We start from the raw sequence: 19,146 nt of genomic DNA, 5'->3' as shown, positions 1-19,146 counted from the left end.
GAGATCTTTCTCTTTTTAGTCACTTTAAACACACATGAAGCCGCTCTGTGTGGAGGCCAGGACTGTGAAGACGTTCTAGGCTGAAAGAGATGTGGAAAAAAGCACCAAGCTCACTTCACTCAAGTTTCCATCATCATTATCTCTGCCAGCTGCCTACTCTGCATATGGAAGTGATGTCATTATTGTCCATTCAAAAATAAGGCTTCATTCAGAGGGGCTGCATGTTGAGCTTTCTGTTTGTGACTTATAGAAGTTTTGGTCTGTGGAAATATTTACCGAAGTAACCGTATTTTCTTTCTTTAATCTAAATACAGAGCTATAATGCTGCCTATTCATGTCACTGCATGCATAGCTTTAGTTTGGCTGTGTTCTGTCACTGTGGTGCAGCAATTTGAATGATGGATTATATTTACATTAATCAGTCCTTTCATAGTTGGCTGCACGGATGAGGCTCAGTTCCTGTCCATGGTTGTTTTTATGCTGTACGACGGTGCTTTTGTAATCCAAGAGTGACCGGTGTCGTCGTCTACCTGCTATTTTGACAAACCTTCAGGGAAACATCATTCATGCTATAGACACATAAGTAACTGCACTGACGACTGTTCACCCGTTTACATCGCAAAACTGCAGGCACTGTGGAAATAGAGCGACTTAAAGCCTACAGCTGAATGTTTGTCACTATTAAAGGATTAGATGTGGTTGAGAGTAGTTTTGGAAATGTCACTGATGTTAGTAGGAAAAAAGTTTCTAATCCTAATACATTTATAATTCATAAAAACATCCATCCATATAATTATGGAAAAAAGAAAGTGCACCTCTGTAAGTTCTAATATTTCACATATTAGGACATTAAATATCATGTTGTCCTAAGCAGGTCTTAACTCTCCAGATGAACATTGTGTTATTATTTAAATACATCCTCTCTGCTTCTAAAGAAATTCATGTTGCAGGCAGGTGCTGATAATCAAATGCATTTGATTAACTGATCATCAGTTTGTGTGGGCACCTCTGTGAAAGCAGAGGTTTTGACATTTTGCTCGTCTGGAGCATTCAGGTGCGTGTTAACACAGTGGAAAGGTGAAAAGACATTAGCAGCGATTGTTGGTGAAGTCCATCATTTTATAGTTAGAACAAGTAGTTTCAAGACAGCTGCCAATCTTTACAGGAGTGGACCCCCCCCCCCCCCAAAAAAAACAACACAAAACTTCAAGGTCAGACTTGCAATACTCAGGGAAACTGGAAAAAACCAAGAGCTACAGCTCACATGTCTCAGGAAGCATGTTAAATGTTAAAGTTCCTGACAGTACAATTATAATAATTAAGTATGGCTTGTTTGGAAAGTGGAGGCCATAATGCACATGTTTGGCAAAGAAAAAAACACAAACAGCACATATTAACTGTCAGACACGGTGATGGAGGGGTGATGGTTTGGGCTTGTTTTGCAGCCACAGGATTTGGGCACCTTGTCGTCACTGAGTCAACCATGAAATCCTCTTTATACCAAAGTACTCTAGAGTTTAATGTGTCCATTAGCCTGAAAGCTTGGCTCATATTGGATCAGCAACAGGACAATAATCCAAACTACAGCAGCAAATCTACATCAGAATAACTGAAAAAGAACCAAATGAAGGCAAAAACGTTTCCCAGTGTACTTTTTTCAGTGTTTTTCACACACTGCTTCTCCACTTTGGTGTAGTTTGTATTAAATAAACGACACTGTCCTGAAACTGAGGGTTTCTTTACTCAAATTTCCTGCATACATCATTTCTGATTCTTTTCTTTCACTTTATACTTTTAAAAATGGTGTATACGTATAGTTTTCAAACTATCAGCTGGCCCAGCCTGTATGTGTAATGCACCCTCCACAGGTCATCAGTCAATGTCCAATCTGGTAATCTCCCTCTCTTTGCTTCTCTCTGTTAAGTGTTAATGTACTTTAAGAGGCCAATTATTCAGTTAGTGTGTGCACACCTCTGGTGCATCTGCCAGTAAGTGGGGGAGGGTCCACCACAAACAGAGCTGGTGAGAGGAGGGACGCCTCAGAGCTGAGTGTATATTAGGCCCTCGTAATCAGGTTAGGTTCCCCACTTCGGAACATCTTCATCCTCCCGCTGGGTCTCAAAAACATTGTCTTTTAGGTCCAGCATGATGGGACAACTTCTTCTTCACAGTGCAGTGATCCTTTGGCTGGTGCAGGCAGCACACACAGGGGGTGAGTGTGCTGAAGCGCAGATTATCTGATAACATCTCGTTTGGATGTTTAACGCTTGATTTACATTTATTTGTGTGTGTCTGTTTTTGCCATGTGTTAGTTGTAACAATTCAAAATACAGTCACCAAATTGTTTTACAGGTAAACCATGTTAGGATAAATGTAAATGAATATAGGCTGCAGGAAATAGCCAGAGTAAGTGTAGTCGCTGGAAAATTTCCAGGGGTGTAGTTTAGTGTGAGGAAAACTGGGATTGAGTTATGAGCTGGTATATGGCCAAGGATGATGTAACTGGCACAGAGGAGCCGCTCTGTGTCTGTACATCCGACATGTCTCAGTTTGTATTCCATCATTTCCTTTCCTGCACCTGACGTCCATATTTCCTGATATCAAAGAAGGAAATTTAGTTTGAAAGTAAAAACCTGACAATCAGAATATTTATTCCTAATTTTGGTTTAATTAAATTACTTCTTCCTAAATCTAGAATTTGGCATTGCAGTCAATGACATGGCAGTAAAGCTTTAAGACAAGTCTCCTTTCACCAACAGGAAACTGCAGCTCTTAGAACAATACTGGAAAATGCACTCGCTCTGTTGCTATAGATGAACCGTACCTGTAACTGTATCTGTTCCTTAACTGCCGTGTCTCTGCATGAGTAAAACATAGACTGAACACCTTAATGAATGAAACATCCATGTTAAAAGTCTTTATTTACATACACTGTGTAGTTTGTTTCCATGGTCAGTGGAAACCATATTCTTTGTACTTTGCAATTGAACCTATATGTAATTTTAACCTATATTATTGTATTACCGGAATAAGCTTCCAGTTGATATTCGCATGTCTGAATTTATTCAATCCTTTAAATTACGTTTGTTAACTTATTTATTTAACTTAGCGTTGCAGATTAAAGTGCTCTGTGTTATCTGGTAATGTATTTTGCACTTTGTTATCACGTCCTTATGTCATTTTAATTTTATTTCATATTATTGTATTATTGAGAAGCACTTTGGTGTACCTGTGGTCTTTAAATGTGCTATATAAATAAAGTTGTATTGTATTGTATAAACATCAACCCTTTGAGGGCTGGATTCAAAATGACAGTGAAACCATGCCATGTGCTTCAATTTAATGCAAAATCAGTTAGAGAATTTAAGATTTCCTTTAACGATGTGAGAAGGAAATGCAGGAAAGACATTTTTTCAATTCTTTTAGAATAAATAAAAGTGTACATGTGGTTATGTTTTCTGCAAGACTCTCAAAATATCCTGGCTACACTCCCAAAAACCTCAGGAATCAAGTTATCCGGACTCCGAGGAGTCCTGAAATAACATAAAGTCGGTTATGTTAGTCGGGCTTGCCTGCCAAATTTCTAACAATCGTGTTAAACCAAAATCTGAGCAAGATGAGCCGTAAATCTCTTTCGTCTGGTCGACCCTCTACCAAGTATCCTTGTGATGATGTGAGGGAGCTCTGTATTTAGTTTTGTCTTTACTCGCAGACTCGGTTTGTGAAATCAAAGCTGCTGTGGCAGCAGCGGTCTAAATTTAACATCCCTCTGTGAGAAAGTAAGAGAATAGTTTTACCTCTGACACAGTCGGTTCTCCATTCTTTTGTAGAGGGGCTAAACTGCAAATCAAATAAAAGTGAACAAGGAAAGACATCTAAACATTTTTGTTGTTATTTTGGATCCTTATACGCAAATTAAAGGAGGACGCTAATTTAATATGTGAACAAAAGCAACTAAAAGCATAAAAATACTTTTAACTAACAGCATCTAAGTGGAATTACACATTTTTACTATAAACACTAAAACATCTAATGTAACTGAATAATGTGAACTTTTCTGAAGCAAATGAAAAATGATCTGATTAAAAATTAAAATCTGCAGCAAAGATTTCTGGCACTTACAACGCAGGAACTCCAGCAACACTTAGCCGAAAATGCGCTGGCAAGTTAATAAAGAGGAACAACTTTATTAACTGACCAATGCGTTTGGGCTTGTGGCCTTCATCAGGGTCATAAAAATTAAAATCTGTCATGCGTGGAAAAACAACCCGCTCTTTAAAAACATGGAAAATACTAATTTCTTAATGTTGCTTACATTACATAGACTCCAAGATGATTTTACCGATTATATAACAGGGTAAAAATGTATTGTCTAACCGCTTCACTTGTCAGAGTTATGTTTGTTTTATATAACACCATTGCCAGATATCTTCTGTGATGTTTTCGATTCCTTTCTTTAAGTTATCATCAATGCGGTGACCATGATAGTGATGAAAGATGGAAACTGGTTTTATTTTGTTTTAATTGGAGTGTCCTTCATCTGAATTTGTAGTCTTAACTTTATCTGAAACACTTTAAGGATGCAAAATATTCAATTCAATTCAATTTTATTTATATAGCGCCAAATCACAACAAAAGTCGCCTCAAGGCGCTTTATATTGTACAGTAGATACAGAGAAAAGTCCAACAATCATATGACCCCCTATGAGCAAGCACTCTGGCGATAGTGGGAAGGAAAAACTCCCTTTTAACAGGAAGAAACCTCCAGCAGAACCAGGCTCAGGGAGGGGCGGGGCCATCTGCTGTGATTGGTTTGGGAGCCAGAGATGAATAATAACTAATGATTAAACGGAGAGAGGTCTATCAACACATAGTGAGTGAAGAAGAAACACTCAGCTTCAAATGTTGGCAGAAAATATAGTGGGTAAGAGCTGTAGGATGACAAATAGTAATCAATTATTGTAAATGTAAATGTTATCAGGAAATGATCAGACAGGAGAGGGTTTTCAGGAAACACTGTTAAATGTTCAGTTTCTATGCCGTATGTTAAAACAAGATCTAGAGTGTGATTAAAGTGGTGGGTGGGTTCTTTTACATTTTGAGAGAAGCCAATTGAGTCTAATAACAGATTAAATGCCATGTTGAGGCTGTCAATTTTAGCATCTACATGGATGTTAAAATCACCCACAATAATTATTTTATCTGAGCTGAGCACTAAATCAGATATAAAGTCTGAGAAATCAGACAGAAACTCTGTGTAAGGCCCAGGTGGATGATATATAATAACAAGTAAGACTGATTTCTGAGTTTTACAGCTGGGGTGGAGACGAGGTTAAGCATCAGGGTTTCAAATGAATTAAAAGTCTGTCTTGGTCTTTCGTTAATTAATAGGCTGGTGTGAAAAATTGCTGCCACACCACCCCCTCGGCCTGTGCTTCGAGGTTTCTGGTAGTTAGAATGACTCGGGGGTGTTGATTCATTTAAACTAACATAATCATCCTGCTGCAACCAGGTTTCTGTAAGGCAGAGTAAATCGATTTGTTGATCAATTATTAAGTCATGTACTAACAGAGACTTGGAGGAGAGAGACCTAATATTTAATAATCCACATTTCACTGTTTTACTCTTTGGTTCAGATGTGGATACTGTATTGTTCTTTCTTTGTAATTGTTTATGTTTAAGTTGTTTGTTGCTGGTTTTTAGTTTGTTTTTTGTCTGTTTGGGAGCTGACACAGTCTCTATGGAGATGGGTTTTTGGGGGGTAGCAGGAGGAGAGAAGCTGCAGAGCGGCGTGTAAGACTGCAACTCTGCTTCCTGGTCCCAACTCTGGGTAGTCATATTTTGGGGGGTTTAATAAATTTGTCCATATTTCTAGAAATGAGAGCTGCTCCATCCAAGACCAGGTTTCCTCCAGAAGGTTTGCCAATTATCTATGAAGCCCACATCGTTTCTGGGACACCACTCAGACAGCCAGCAATTTAAGGAGAACATGCGACTAAACATGTCACTCCTGGTCTGATTGGGGAGGGGACCAGAGAAAACTACAGAGTCCGACATTGCAAAATAAATGGCTGAGACCAATGCTTTGTATTAGTGGGTTAAAATTTGGTGTGTTCAGAGGATATTTTTGCTAATCCAAATGTTTTTCTTACTATTATTAAACTGGTAGTCTTACACTCAGCGTCTTGTGTTTAAGGTTACGGTGCTGTGGCTGGAGTACATAATGGACAACTTCCACAGCCTAACGGTGAGTCCATCACATCCTGTCCATTTTGTGTCACCTTTGTTGCATTATGTCCATGTAAGTCACAAGCTTTTGTTCACCGGCTCACACTTTTTATTTCTAGGAAGGACACCGCAGAATGGTGGAGGTGTAGGAGCAGTGCTGATGCCATCAAAACGTAAATTATCTTCACAGATTCAAAAACCATGAAGTGAACTGTTTGCCTGATTTTGAGATTTATGTCCTCTTTACTCTTTTTGTAAGGTGTGGGCCGGGCAATGGGGCCAAGAACTGGATATGCTGGCTATCCTACAAAAGGAGTCGGTCAGTGATAACACAGTTTCATTGCTGTTACTGAGGTTACAGATACAAACAGTAAATCTGTGTCCATACACCTACTGTGTACATTTACCAAATCTTTCTGCTGATGGTTACTCATATTCCTACAACAGATTTTTCTCTGATGCCGGTACTGAAGCACATTCAGTGGTTATGTTACATCTCAGAATCAGTCATTTGTTCTAACATTGGATCTCTGTTGGCACTGTGTTTCTAATTCAGGGGGATATCCTGCAGTTTTATCCCACCAAAATGGAGATAACTCCAATGGTAGACATTTCTCCATTTTTAAAATCCACTTAATGATCAATGGCACGATAAAAATCACTGTGTGAATTTTTTTGTTGCAGGATATCCTGTTAAAGCCAGTCCCACCAATAGACAACAAACTAAAGGTGCTATAACACATGTTTTATAACTAAGGCCTCACACATCTACACTAAATCACATTCGATTTTAACTTTGTTCTTTTTGCAGGTAATGGCGCTCAGGATGGCAGATATGGATGGCAAGGACCTAAAGGCAATGGTAACGAACATGTAAACCAATACAACAGCACTGCTCTACTTTAATAAAACTAGCATAGTTTCCATTTATGCTATTGTCTTGATTATTAAAGCCTTCTTGTGGTGGCTATGTGGCAGAATAACGAGCAAGATGATGATACTGGGACTAAAAAGGTTTCTGAATCTGTTGTGTTGCTAATTTGTAGGTAATGCAGCTGCTGCACATGGAACAAAAGGCAATGGTAAGACAGTTATATGAAAAAGGACTCTCACTTCACAGTCCTCAAAACTCAGAACACCCCATGATTCAGTAGTTTGTAGAACTGCCTCTAGCAGCTATAAACTCTATGAAGTCTCTCACATCTTTGTGGAGGAATTTTGGTCCTCCTTATGTCACTTTTGTTCTTTGAGATTTGAGGGTATTTGTGTTTATTCAAAGCTCTCTTAAGATCTTATGAGAGCATTTCAATCGGGTTGGGGTATGGACCATGCTGTTGCAGATTGGTTGGTGTCCCTGGGATCAAAATCTAAATCATCATCACGTCATGAACTTCAAAATCGAACATGCTAACTGAGAGATGCAGAGTCTGACAAGCAGCTCTTGGGTTTTCTGCAGATTCTCTGAGCATCGCATGATCTCATTTTGAGGTGAATTTGGTGGAACAGGAAGATGTTGAGTTGTGTCTACACACACATGAATGCTCCAGAGCAACAAACTGTCAAAATGTTTTAGAGTGCTGCTCACATTTGCTGCAGAACCTGCAGAAAGGGTGTTTTTAGTTTTTCAGGACTGTACAGAATCATGTGAATTTTTCTTTTTTAACATAACTATATTTTCTTTATGTTTTTATCGGTGGTTAGTGTTTTTGGTGTGTATTTGGTGTTAGTGAAGAACCTGGTTGCGAATTATAAAAACATAACAATGTTTTAAAACTGGGAGGGGTCATGATTAAGGTGTTAATTAAATTAAGAACCTCACATCTGTTGCAGGTTATGGTGCTGGTTCTACTGGAAATGTGCCTAACACCAAAGGTATTCTTTGCAAAACATGAAGTTCAATGCATGAAGATTAAAAAAAGGAAATTAAATAGTTTTACAATTTTGTATATTATCATCACTCTTTAGGTCAAGGAGCTGTAGCTGGTCCATCGACTGGCTATGGGACACGACCAAATGGTAAGAAAGTAAATGGGTCATTTCGGAGCAGGCAGCTGGACTCTTTGACTTTTAAAAGCACACATATATGTTAAATACTCAAAATATTTAACAGGCCAAGGAGGAGCTGGAAGTAAACCTATGAAAGGATATGGCCGACCACCTTATGGGGCAGGTAATGCAACTTCAGTTGCTTTGTTGTCCACAAAGGTGAAAACGGTGATGTAACATTGGTATATCTACATGAATAAAGGACTGGGTAAGGGAGCCTTCAAAGGTCTGGGAATGCCTCAGTTTGCTGGAAGTTATAAAGGTTATGGAGCTCAGCCCATGGCAGGTGAGTCATATAGATGTCACACGCTCAGTCCTACAGGTGTGTTTGGCTAATGTACTGGTTATCTGTGTTTTTAGGTTACAATGTTGGTTATGGCAGTGCTGGTTTGGGTCTGGGGCATCGGTATGGGAATGGGTGGATGAAGGGACCGAAGCCAGGTAGGACAATAACAACATGCTTCTCTGCTTTTCAACTTTATGTCTTCATCTATACACTCAACATAAATGAACTCATGTTGCAATGTTAAAACTGTAGGCTATGGTGCAGCAGCTGGTGCTTCCAATGGACAAGGAGCAAAACCCAACGGTAAAGATCACAGAGTGAATATTGGTGTATAATTGGTGTATAAATCAAAAGCTATAAAATAAAATTCATTATTCATTATTCATCATTGTTATTCATCATTGTAAAGGTTATGCTGGGGCCAGAGCACCTTTCAGCAATGGAGCCATGTCAAATGGTAGGTTAACATGGACAAATAAATATTATTGCCACATGGAAGTTAAATATTGAATTTCTGCTTGTGAAACTATTAAGGTTATGGATCCCAGAATGGTGGAGCTCCCAAGTCTGCAAAGCCAGGTAACTGTGCATCCACAATAAAATGTTATATTTCAACCTAAGTCAGTGTCAAGATAAGTATCAAGCTTTATTCTTAAAGGTGACTTATGCTAAACAACAACAGGATTTTCAAACAGGGTAGAAAACTTTTCCATGCCATTAGCATCAAGCTATCAATTGCCAACGATGCTATTCTTCCTCAAATATTATGTTTTTTTACACTCATGTGTGCATAGGCTGGCATTGTGTAGTGGTTTACACATTCGTCTAACAAAAAGAAGGCCCCTGGTTTGCAGGGAGTACTAATCTCTTTTTCTGCCAAATCAAAAATGTGAAATTACCCACCCCATATTTCCCAAATACTTTATTGAGAGGGGGATTGGTTTCTGACTATTTTGATCCAGGTGCAAAAAAAAAAATCTTTAGCTTTAACTTGAATGAAAGGATCTATGAGTGAAACATGGATAGTGTTTCAGAACAACTGTCATTTTTCTCCTGTGTATTTCTTTAGTCTTCGGAAATGTTCCATACGGGTATGGTGCCAAACCCAACGGTGAGACCATTCCTTCTTTTTCAGATTTCAATTTACGATTCAAAACGTCGATGCACATCTTGAATATCGATTTGAACATTACTAATATTCCTTTTATGAACATTTGACAGGATATGGAGGCTACAGAGGAGGTGCAGTAAGACCACCACCAGGTAATACTTGTGTTGTACGCACATCACAAAATAAATGTGGTTAACTCTGTAAGGATAAGTATATCATACCTTACACATGGGTTTTTGTTGCTTCTGAAAAATCTGTGATTATTTTACCCTGAAAAACCTGAATAAATTACACAAAAATGTCAGATTTACTTAAAATCATAAAGATTAAAACTCATATAGTTTCTTTTCTTTACTTTCAACTTGTCAGAATGTTCAGTAAACATCCCAGTTTCAAAAACGTTTAATTGCCTGGCAGTCATTTCCTGTTTCAGGCTTTACAAGGTTAAATTAAGTTTTGAAGTTTCTTTAAGGAGTTTTTTGATCTCAAGGTTATGGGAAAGGACCTGCTGCCAATGGATATGGACCCAAACCCAGTGGTAACCAATTACTATTTTCTGTTCTGGTGCTCTATAGTAAATGTTTCTGGTTTAATGCCATTGGTGTATTTATATAACCTCATGTTTGACTAAGGTTATGGAGCTGCGGCAGGGCCTGGAGTTAATGCACTCAAAGGATACACAGCCAAACCCAATGGTGACAAGCTACTCTTTATTGTTTATCATTTGCTAATTTCTATTCACGTCAAAATTGTCATTTTTAAACATAAAAATCCGCCTCGAGAAATTATTATTCAATTCCGCACTAGGTCACGGAGTTAGAAATGGTGCATTGGGTGGATACAGAGGAAACCCGTACGGTAAGTTTGAGTTATGAGATGGCAAATTCATACTTGAAACTCCAGCAGCTAGGCCCAAGCTTCAATGCTGTTCTGATTCTGATGCCGTCTACAGGGTACGGAGGGTCAAAACCTCAGAAAACTACTAAAGGACTTGGAGCACCAAGTGAAGGCGTGAAAACACTCGACAGTGGTACGAATTCTGCAGAACACATACAGCATTTGGGAACCAAACAACTGAGTTGTGGACAATCAATTGTTTTTTTCTTTTTGCATCTGTTGATGGCCCCTCATGTGTTTCTAATGTCTGCACTGTTTAAACAGGATATGGTGGTCCTGCTGGTGTAACTAAAGGGCAGTTGCCTAAAGCAGCCAATGCAGGTAAATGCTCCTATGCATGTGTTCGGTGCAAGGTTGAGATCCCATATCATTAGATAACACTACAAAAATGCTTCTGTAAACTTAAGCAGACAAATGCTGGGTGTGTACATTTGAACATTTGTACATTTTAATTTATGGTCTTGGAGGTTTCTTCCTGTTAAAAGGGAGTTTTTCCTTCCCACTGTCGCCAAGTGTTTGATCACTGGGGCTCATCTGACTGTTAGGGTTTTAAATTTTTTTGTTTTTTTTTAAGGTTACAACATGCTGCCGAATACAAAAGGCCAAGATGGAAAGGGTGCAGGTGAATTTAGTGGAAAGAGCCTCAAAGGTGGAGTTCTTTCTCCTGAGCAGCCAAGTGTAGCACCGCTGGAGGGCCTTTCCCTCCGACAAGCAATAACTCGTGGCGCAGTGCCTTTTTCCCCGACAGGTGGTGTCCATGCTGAGGTGTCAAAAGAGAAATACCAAAAGCTTGTTTCCCCTTTGCCACAAGAAAAAAACTACAAGCAGACACCGCTGGTCCTTCAGGTTCCACCAGAACCAGCCCCAGCACTTCCTGCCAAACACTCAAAGTCTTCAACCACAGGTCCACAGATCAAGGGAGAGAAGGTCCCCATAGCCAGACCTCCACAGGGGGTTTCCCAGAGTAAACCAGCACCAGGCCCAGCAGCTATCTATCCAGAAGGCAAGTACCATTACCAGGGTTAATGCTAGCACCAATATGTCATATTACATATCGCTGTGGTGACCCTAATGAGAGAGAGAAAAGAAGATGTTTAAATGTAGTACTTTAACTTCAGGGGAAATCTTATCAAAGCTATCGCTGTTATTACTGGAACTGCAAGTGACCTTTTTCATGGAACTGGAAGTTTCATTATGGTTAACAAAACTGAGTAACAAAAAGTTTTTATAATTTAGTTTGGTTTGCATTAGTTTACACACACTGTGGATGCACAAAAACATAGATTTTCGACATTTTCTACACTACAAACGATAAGCTCATTGTCGCAGGTTTAGTCAATTAATCTGCATAAATGCTGATGACATTTATGACCTCTAGGTTATATGACTGGGAGTGCTGTGCCTGAGCAAAAAGCTGCAGAGGCAGAGGTTATTTTGGGGGTAGACAGCACCGGTGAGGGGAACGCTGCCCCTGAAAGCACCAAAGCTGTTCCCGAAACAGAGGCAGCTCAAATTACAGAAACCACCGCCGCCGCTCGGGAAACAGCGACTGTTGTTGTGCCTGAAGTCGCACCAGAAGAAGCCAACATCAAACATGAGGCTGAGGCAGAGATTGATAACCCCGGGGTCAAAGGTCACCCTGCAGGGGAAACTGGGGCAACGGGTAAACTAAGTCTCAAACTAAGTGGGTGTGATTACTAGACGTGGAATGCATGCGTAGATGTTTAATGAATGCTGTGTTTTTTCCTAACTCTCAGTATTCTGATGATATCATAGCTGTTATGATCTCACAGGGTTGACCGCACTGTTCACTCTGTACCATGTTAGTAGTTGAATTCAAACTAGGCTCAATGAACATTTACAGACCATCCAGACCCCTCAAGGTGACAAACACACAAATGCCAGTCGTTTGTTTGAGAGTGAATCGTTGCTGCTGGACCTGGTTCTGTTTCAAAAATGATTGTTGTCGTGTTGCATGTTTTCTTCAATGCTGACTTCAAAAAATTACCAACCTTTTTGTTTGGACTTTTTCTCTTTTTAATGCCAAACCCCTCACCTAAAAATTGATATCTAATGGTTTTAAAGTAATGTTTTGGGAAATTTGCGCCTAATTCAACTTTTAATAAAAACCTGTTTTGCTACAACTGAAAGCTTTCTGCTGAGGTGTGACATGCTGGTGAGGATTAGTGGGTTTTAGTTCCTTTGATTAGCTGTTAGGCTATATTTCTGGACTTTATGCTAAGCTAATTTTAACTAGCTGTACAGCTACAGGAGCAAATATACATATACAAATATACAATTATATGCTTTTATTGTTTGGAAGTACATGACTGAAAAGTTCACCAATATAAAATATGTCATTTAGATTAAAGGGTGTTTTGTGACATTTTAACTTTTGTTACGAATTTAATTACAGCATATTCAGTGCATGAGTTGAATTGCAAGTTTAACCCACTAATCTGATTTTTTTTTCCACTGCTAACTGTTGATGCCGCAACACCTGAAAGAGCGACTGTAGATGGAGCAATGCCAATCACACCCTGACCTTTTGGTTTCCTTTTTTCAGAGAGTGGAAGAGCTTCAGTCTCCAAGGGTCAAGGAGCTAAACCAACCAAACATGGTAAACATTTCTCTCTTTTCTTTGAGTAACAAAAAGAAAGCTTCCAGCTCTGTCAGAACTGCCTTAATTCCTCATGTTAGAGGTTCAATGAGGCACTGAAAGACATCAGTGTTTAACAATCAGTAAACTGTAATAATAATAATAATAATAATATAATCAGTTACTGATCAATAATAATAATAATCACCAACGTGATTACATTTAGCAGTCATTTAAGCTGCTGGTGTTACTACTGATCCTCTTTTACGAACACAAAGTCTGCCTGTTTGGTAGATTCCTCAAGTCTAAAGTTCATATATGTGTGGTGGTTGTTGTGCTTATGATACTACATGCTGTTACAGACTGTGGACCATCAGGAGTACCAAATGGGCAATGGATGAAAATCCCTAGACCTGGTAAACTGAGAGTCTCTTACTATAGTACCAGTGTGTCTTAATATGATTATCATGCACTATATTTAAAGCTCTAAAGCTCTCTGTTTGCTAAAATGTTTGCTAAAATTTCCACTGTTTCTCCATGTGAAACGTATGGCAAAAGGAAATTAAATAGTTACAGCAACCTCTTCACTCATAAATAAAAAAGTCAAAATATTAAAGGGAGTGAAAACAAGTCTTAACTTTGGTTTCTGATGTCATTTCAGATTATAACACAGGTGCTGGAGCATCTATGGGCACAAACACCAAAGGTATGTCTAATAATATATAATAATAATAAGACCATTTTGCACAGGTATAGCATTATTTTTGCTTGTTGTTCATATTGATTTCTTGAAGTTGCTTTGAGGTTATGAAGCAGGAGCAGATGCTCAAAAAGGAAATTTAACTGTCAACATTTTTTGACAATTATTGCATGGGTCAGGCTTTAACAGGTTAAATCTGTTAACAGTGATCTTAGTTTTTAGTTTCACAAAACAATGTCAGGAATCGTAGCTTTATTTTCAAGGCGTTTATTTTATAATTCCTCATTTACATGAATGTGTTTTCTTCCTTGGCGTACACACACACACACACACACACACACACACACACACACACACACACACACACACACACACACACACACACACACACACACACACACACACACACACACACACACACACACACACAATTTGAATTTTCTTTTTCCAAAAGGTTTTATTGCAGGAAGCCAAATGTTCCCTGGACTTGGCAAGGGATACGGAGCAGGTAATATTTGCTAGCAGTAAATGTCTTGATCACAAACAGAAAAATTTCGATGTAATTTTTAAAGTACAATCTGATTTGTGTAGGATTTGGAGTATTTGTTTTGGGGGGGTTTTGTTCTCAGCTGAAGTGAGGATATTTTTCCTGTATTCACTCAGGTTTTGGACGAGGAGGCTACCTTGGAGGTGAATATAGGAACGGACATACTTTTGGAGGTGAACTTTTAAATGGAAACGCGTTAGATTTAGTGCATTGTATCAGTGTGTAAGATGATGAGTAGTTAGGCGTAAGGAAGTTTGCATCTTTAAAAATCTGCCATTGTAATTTTACTGAAATTGCTGTTTCTCTCTGGAACTGTTGGGCCATATTTTGACTGCCATTGTTGGATATTAACAGCTAACATAGTTTATGTTTTGCTGCAGGTTATGCAAATGGCTACGGTGCAGGTTTACAGCCTGACTATGCAAGTAAGAGCATTTTATGACATTTAGTTGAGAAATGTTGTTTTGCAGAAGTTAATTTTTGTGTAAACGGCAACATTTCCCTGTGTTTCCAGGCACTGGACAAGTTGTGCCTGTTCCTGATGGCAAATCAGGTATGGTAATGAGTAATAGATAAGGGTGGGTAGATAGTTATAGCTAAATATAAGATAATCGTGAAGTATATTAGGTAAATATGACACAAAAGGTAAATATATTCCAGTGATGCTGATTGGACAGGTAGGACAGGACAGATTCCATACAATGGAGCTCCAGTGGTTGCTGCTGGAGTAGATGGTAAGACCATGTCGCCATGGGAAAAACTGATCTAAGCACGTGTGAGCAGAATATCAGACAGAGAAGAAGTCTCCTTTCTCCCGTGGAGTAAAACTTTGGTTGAAATTGAAATATTTTTCATACATTTGTGCAGGGATGAGTCAGTTTGAGCATCAGTCGGCAGGTCTTGGTCCAAATGGAAAATTAGGCAATACATATGGTGCCTAGTAAAACTTAACATGTTCACATGTATTTTATTTTAACAAAATACAACTAATCTTTGTTTAAAATCCACAAAAATAAATAAATTTTAGAGACCTATAAACAGCAGAGTTTTTCCTGTTGTTATAGGAATGAGTGAATTTGCCCTTGGTGGACAGAAACTGGGTGCTGGGAAAGGGGGAAAAAAGAAAGCACACATCTAATAACATTGTGCCTTTCTGCAATGCACAACCTTCAACCTTCAACAGTATTTGTCTCTCATTACTTATGTCCCATCTGATCACGTGTTCTGCTTGCTCTGATTCAGGTATTGGCATCGGTGGGCTGCAGTTTTCTGGGCAGCCTGTTGGTACGGGAATTAATCGTGCAGGAAAATATGGTACGTCTGTCACCGTGCTGTGGCTTGGCTGAAATTGTGCTCAACAAAGAGGAAGTATAACCACACTTGTCCCATTTTTTCCAGGTTATGGATTTAGCCCCTATGGTGCTGCAGGTGACGGAAAGCCATTTGGAAAATATGGTGAGAACATATTTCTTTTAAGCAGTCTTTAAAACATACACTCACCAGATTTTAGGATTTGATTTTGTAAGTATTTGGACCTTCTGCAAAAACACTTGAAATTTAGCTCAGGCTCCAGTTTCTCTTCATCATTCCTGCGATTCAGAACATCCTCTGAATTATATAAATTCAACACACTTACTGGTGCTGTTAGTGCCAACTTACACATGGATCCTATACCTGGAGACTGGCTAATCATTCTTCTAATCCAACAGGAAACACTCTCTAGTCTATCCAGAAATGAACCAGGAACCCAAGGGGAGAGGAAAATAAATTCAAAACTTACACTTAGCTGTGAAAAGGCTTCCCGTAAAAAGGTTGTGGTCGTTTTAAAAAGTTTTCTTTCCATCTATGCCAGGATATGGAGGGTTCCCCAATGGTGGACAACTACTTGGCCTTGGCAACGCTGGAAATACAGCTGGTAAATATGGAGAGTAATGACAGTCACTAAGTTCTCTTCAGTTTGAATTACCTGGTAAACATCTAAACCTCAGTCACGATCCTCTAACCATTTTTGTTTTTCTGTTTCTTGTGTTCCGCTGAAGGTTATGGAAGGCTGCCTTATGAAGCTCAACCAGCTGGACTGGGCCTGGAAACAAAATCTACCGGTAAATATGATTAAAACAAATAAAATTAATTTTAAAAAAAGCCTTTTAAAAATGCTGATTGGCTTGTCGTTAAGGTGAATTTAGTTGCCAAACAGATGGCTAACTAAAAGCTAACTAAACGGCATAATGTGTTCATTTGCATATGATACTAATGATACATTTTCCTCTACTTTTGAAATGACCTCATATCACCTCATCGCTTTTCTTACCGCAGTCATCTCCTATACTCGCGGCACGCCAACATCATAGAGCTCGTGCAGCTTACAAACACTGGGTGGTGCCCCTCAGCAAGCTTGCAGAAGTCAGCGAATCAGAAGAAAGTTTTTGTTGTTTTAGGGAATGGGGTCTTAAAGAGAGAGCAGGTAAATGGCTTCTCTCAAACACAAGTGCAAACCTATGAAACCTTCCTGTAAAACACAAGCGGAAAAATACAGGAATGAAAAGGATTATAATATATAATACAGTATTTTTAATGTAGGTGTTCCCCCTGTTTGAAATCTTTATGCTAAGCTGGGCTGAAGTTTGACTGTAGCTTAGACATGAAAGCAGCAGTGGTTTTCTAAATGTAGCTCTCAATGATGAGTCCACAAAAATGCAGACTACAATAAAGAATAAATAAACCAGAGCTGTGAAAACCACAGGGTGACAGGCTGTGCACAGAGAGAAACCACCGTACACAGCATCCATGCATTTGTTCTTTTATTGTATTTCACTTTTTATGATTTTTCTTTTCAGGTCTGGCTGTGTCACAATATCAACCTGACCCACTCGGGCTTGGACATAATGTGAAAGGAAAATATGGTGAGACTGAGCAAACATGGTGCCACCATGTACCTGTCAGCTTTTATCTGGTTTAATTATCACCTTCATGTTTTCATCTTTGTTTAAGGTGGCGCTGAGGGTCCCTATCTACCACAGGCTGTTGGTTTTGATGGTGAAGCTAAATCTTCTGGGAAATATGGTACATAATATCTGTTTTATGTGTTTTTTTCTTTTGCTTTCTGTTTTAACTGTTTAAAATAAGATCAACTTGATGATTTGGTGATAATTTCTTAACAGATAATCAGGGAGCTTACCAGTCACAGCCTCTTGAAACTGCAGCTGAAGGTAAAACTGGTCATAACTTGTCATTAATTACCCGACCAGTCAGGCTTGAAGTGTACAAATAATTTATCTTCATTTTGGCTTAAACAGGTGCAGCAGGTTTAACTTATGAGCCCCAGCCGCTTGAGTCCAATTCAGCTAGAAAATCCTACGGTGCGTCAGAAAAAGGATTTGATCTCTGAGAGATTCACAGAACATATGGACCCCAACATCACCTGCTTCATTCATCTACTCTTTCTTTTCTTTTTTACTCACAGTGAAAGGAGAGCTGCCCACTCCAGGGCCTGCAGCTGAAGGCGTGGGGAGATTCATTGATGGATACGGTGGGCATAAAAGCTTATTCTGCATTGGTATCTGCTGTGGCTTCACTCTGCTCACGTCACTGTTCATCTGACAATTTCAGAAAACCTGGGCTACATAAATGGCCGAGTGCAACCACAAGGTAATAAAAATAAATAATAATACTGATATTTAGGTTTACATTTATATATTGTTTTCATGCATCTTTTCTGCCCCCCCCCTTTTATGGCACTGTCTCATAATTGCTGTGTTTCCTGCAGCCCCCACCCCAAGCCCTGCCTATTCGTCTGTCCACTCGCGTCTCCCTGCAGAGTCTTCATTCACAGCTGACGCGATGCCCGGTGATGTTCGGCACCTCCCCGATCTAGAAGGGACAGCCGGCCTCACGCTCGACTCAGCACCCGCTGCAGAATCAGAGGGTACGACTCAGGTGTCCGAGCAACCCGATGACCTGCCGCGTCAGATACACATCCAGCAGCATCTCAAACTGCATTTTCAGCCACAAGGTAAGGCCTGAAGGCTTTAGACACTTCTGCACAGACCATCCAGTCTATATTTCTGCTCTTGTCTTTCTCCCAAGTGTTGACATTTTGTCACCATGTCATCAAAAAAAGGGAGTGTGGAAGCTAATTGTAAAAGTACATTTCGTCATAGTTGTAGTCCTTCTGCATTCGATTGATTTAGTTCAGTCTGTGTACCAGCTGCATGGCTGTTGAATTACTACATATTAAATAATAAAATTGAATATTTCTATCTGTTTAGGAGCAAAGGACAACAAATATGAACTGAATGGCTTCTTTGGGGATACTGGGCATCAAGGTGAGAACAGACCTGTTTTTTCCTATGTGCTGTATTTATCTTAACCAGCCTGCTCACCTTTCTCCTGTATTCTTGTCCCCTCCCACAGGTTAGCTCTACTGAGACAACAAATTGAATCTCTCTTAATTGTTGTTGTATGTGATATAATATAATAGTGATAATTTGGTGTCTTGTTTAGTTTTGTCCTTCACATTTTTGTCCCATGTTTACTGTTATCCTTACAACTGAAATGTAATTTTGTTTAGCATTTTTAATAACCCCTCAAATTAGTTGAAATATTTCTAAAAACAATAACTCCATCTAATTTATTTTACATGAGAAATTCTTTTTTACTACTTGTGGCAATCATGTGTTGTTATTGTACAGTATTTGAGTTATTAAAACTACCAAAAGAACCTCAAAGTGGA

General features: G+C 39.1%; 1 protein-coding gene across 5 annotated transcripts; it reads left to right on the top strand.

Annotated features, from left to right (window-relative positions):
* Positions 1-1,960: 1,960 nt before the first annotated feature.
* cmn (calymmin) lies at positions 1,961-19,130 on the top strand. Of its 5 annotated transcripts, none has more exons than XM_076887481.1 (44): positions 1,961-2,212; positions 6,197-6,247; positions 6,348-6,401; positions 6,488-6,547; positions 6,785-6,832; positions 6,913-6,957; positions 7,040-7,090; positions 7,275-7,310; positions 8,059-8,100; positions 8,194-8,244; positions 8,339-8,398; positions 8,477-8,560; positions 8,635-8,715; positions 8,813-8,863; positions 8,970-9,017; positions 9,095-9,139; positions 9,630-9,671; positions 9,782-9,823; positions 10,162-10,209; positions 10,304-10,366; positions 10,479-10,529; positions 10,624-10,701; positions 10,833-10,889; positions 11,143-11,571; positions 13,135-13,188; positions 13,530-13,583; positions 13,829-13,873; positions 14,322-14,375; positions 14,531-14,557; positions 14,795-14,839; positions 14,929-14,967; positions 15,657-15,728; positions 15,813-15,869; positions 16,267-16,329; positions 16,454-16,516; positions 17,252-17,317; positions 17,406-17,477; positions 17,576-17,623; positions 17,711-17,773; positions 17,878-17,943; positions 18,024-18,062; positions 18,181-18,426; positions 18,683-18,739; positions 18,828-19,130. In XM_076887481.1, the coding sequence occupies exons 1-44, from the start codon at positions 2,146-2,148 to the stop codon at positions 18,830-18,832; spliced, it is 2,919 nt and encodes a 972-aa protein (XP_076743596.1). In that variant the 5' UTR covers positions 1,961-2,145; the 3' UTR covers positions 18,833-19,130. The 5 variants fall into 5 exon arrangements, with proteins under 5 accessions (XP_076743596.1, XP_076743597.1, XP_004575019.2 ...); XM_076887482.1 differs by having other exon boundaries at positions 1,962-2,212; positions 14,531-14,587; positions 18,232-18,426; XM_004574962.3 differs by having other exon boundaries at positions 1,963-2,212; positions 14,531-14,587.
* Positions 19,131-19,146: the final 16 nt, after the last annotated feature.

Source organism: Maylandia zebra, linkage group LG8, assembly GCF_041146795.1.
Source record: "Maylandia zebra isolate NMK-2024a linkage group LG8, Mzebra_GT3a, whole genome shotgun sequence".
NCBI classification, from domain to species: Eukaryota; Metazoa; Chordata; class Actinopteri; order Cichliformes; family Cichlidae; genus Maylandia; species Maylandia zebra.
This window is presented reverse-complemented; position numbering and strand designations above follow the sequence as displayed.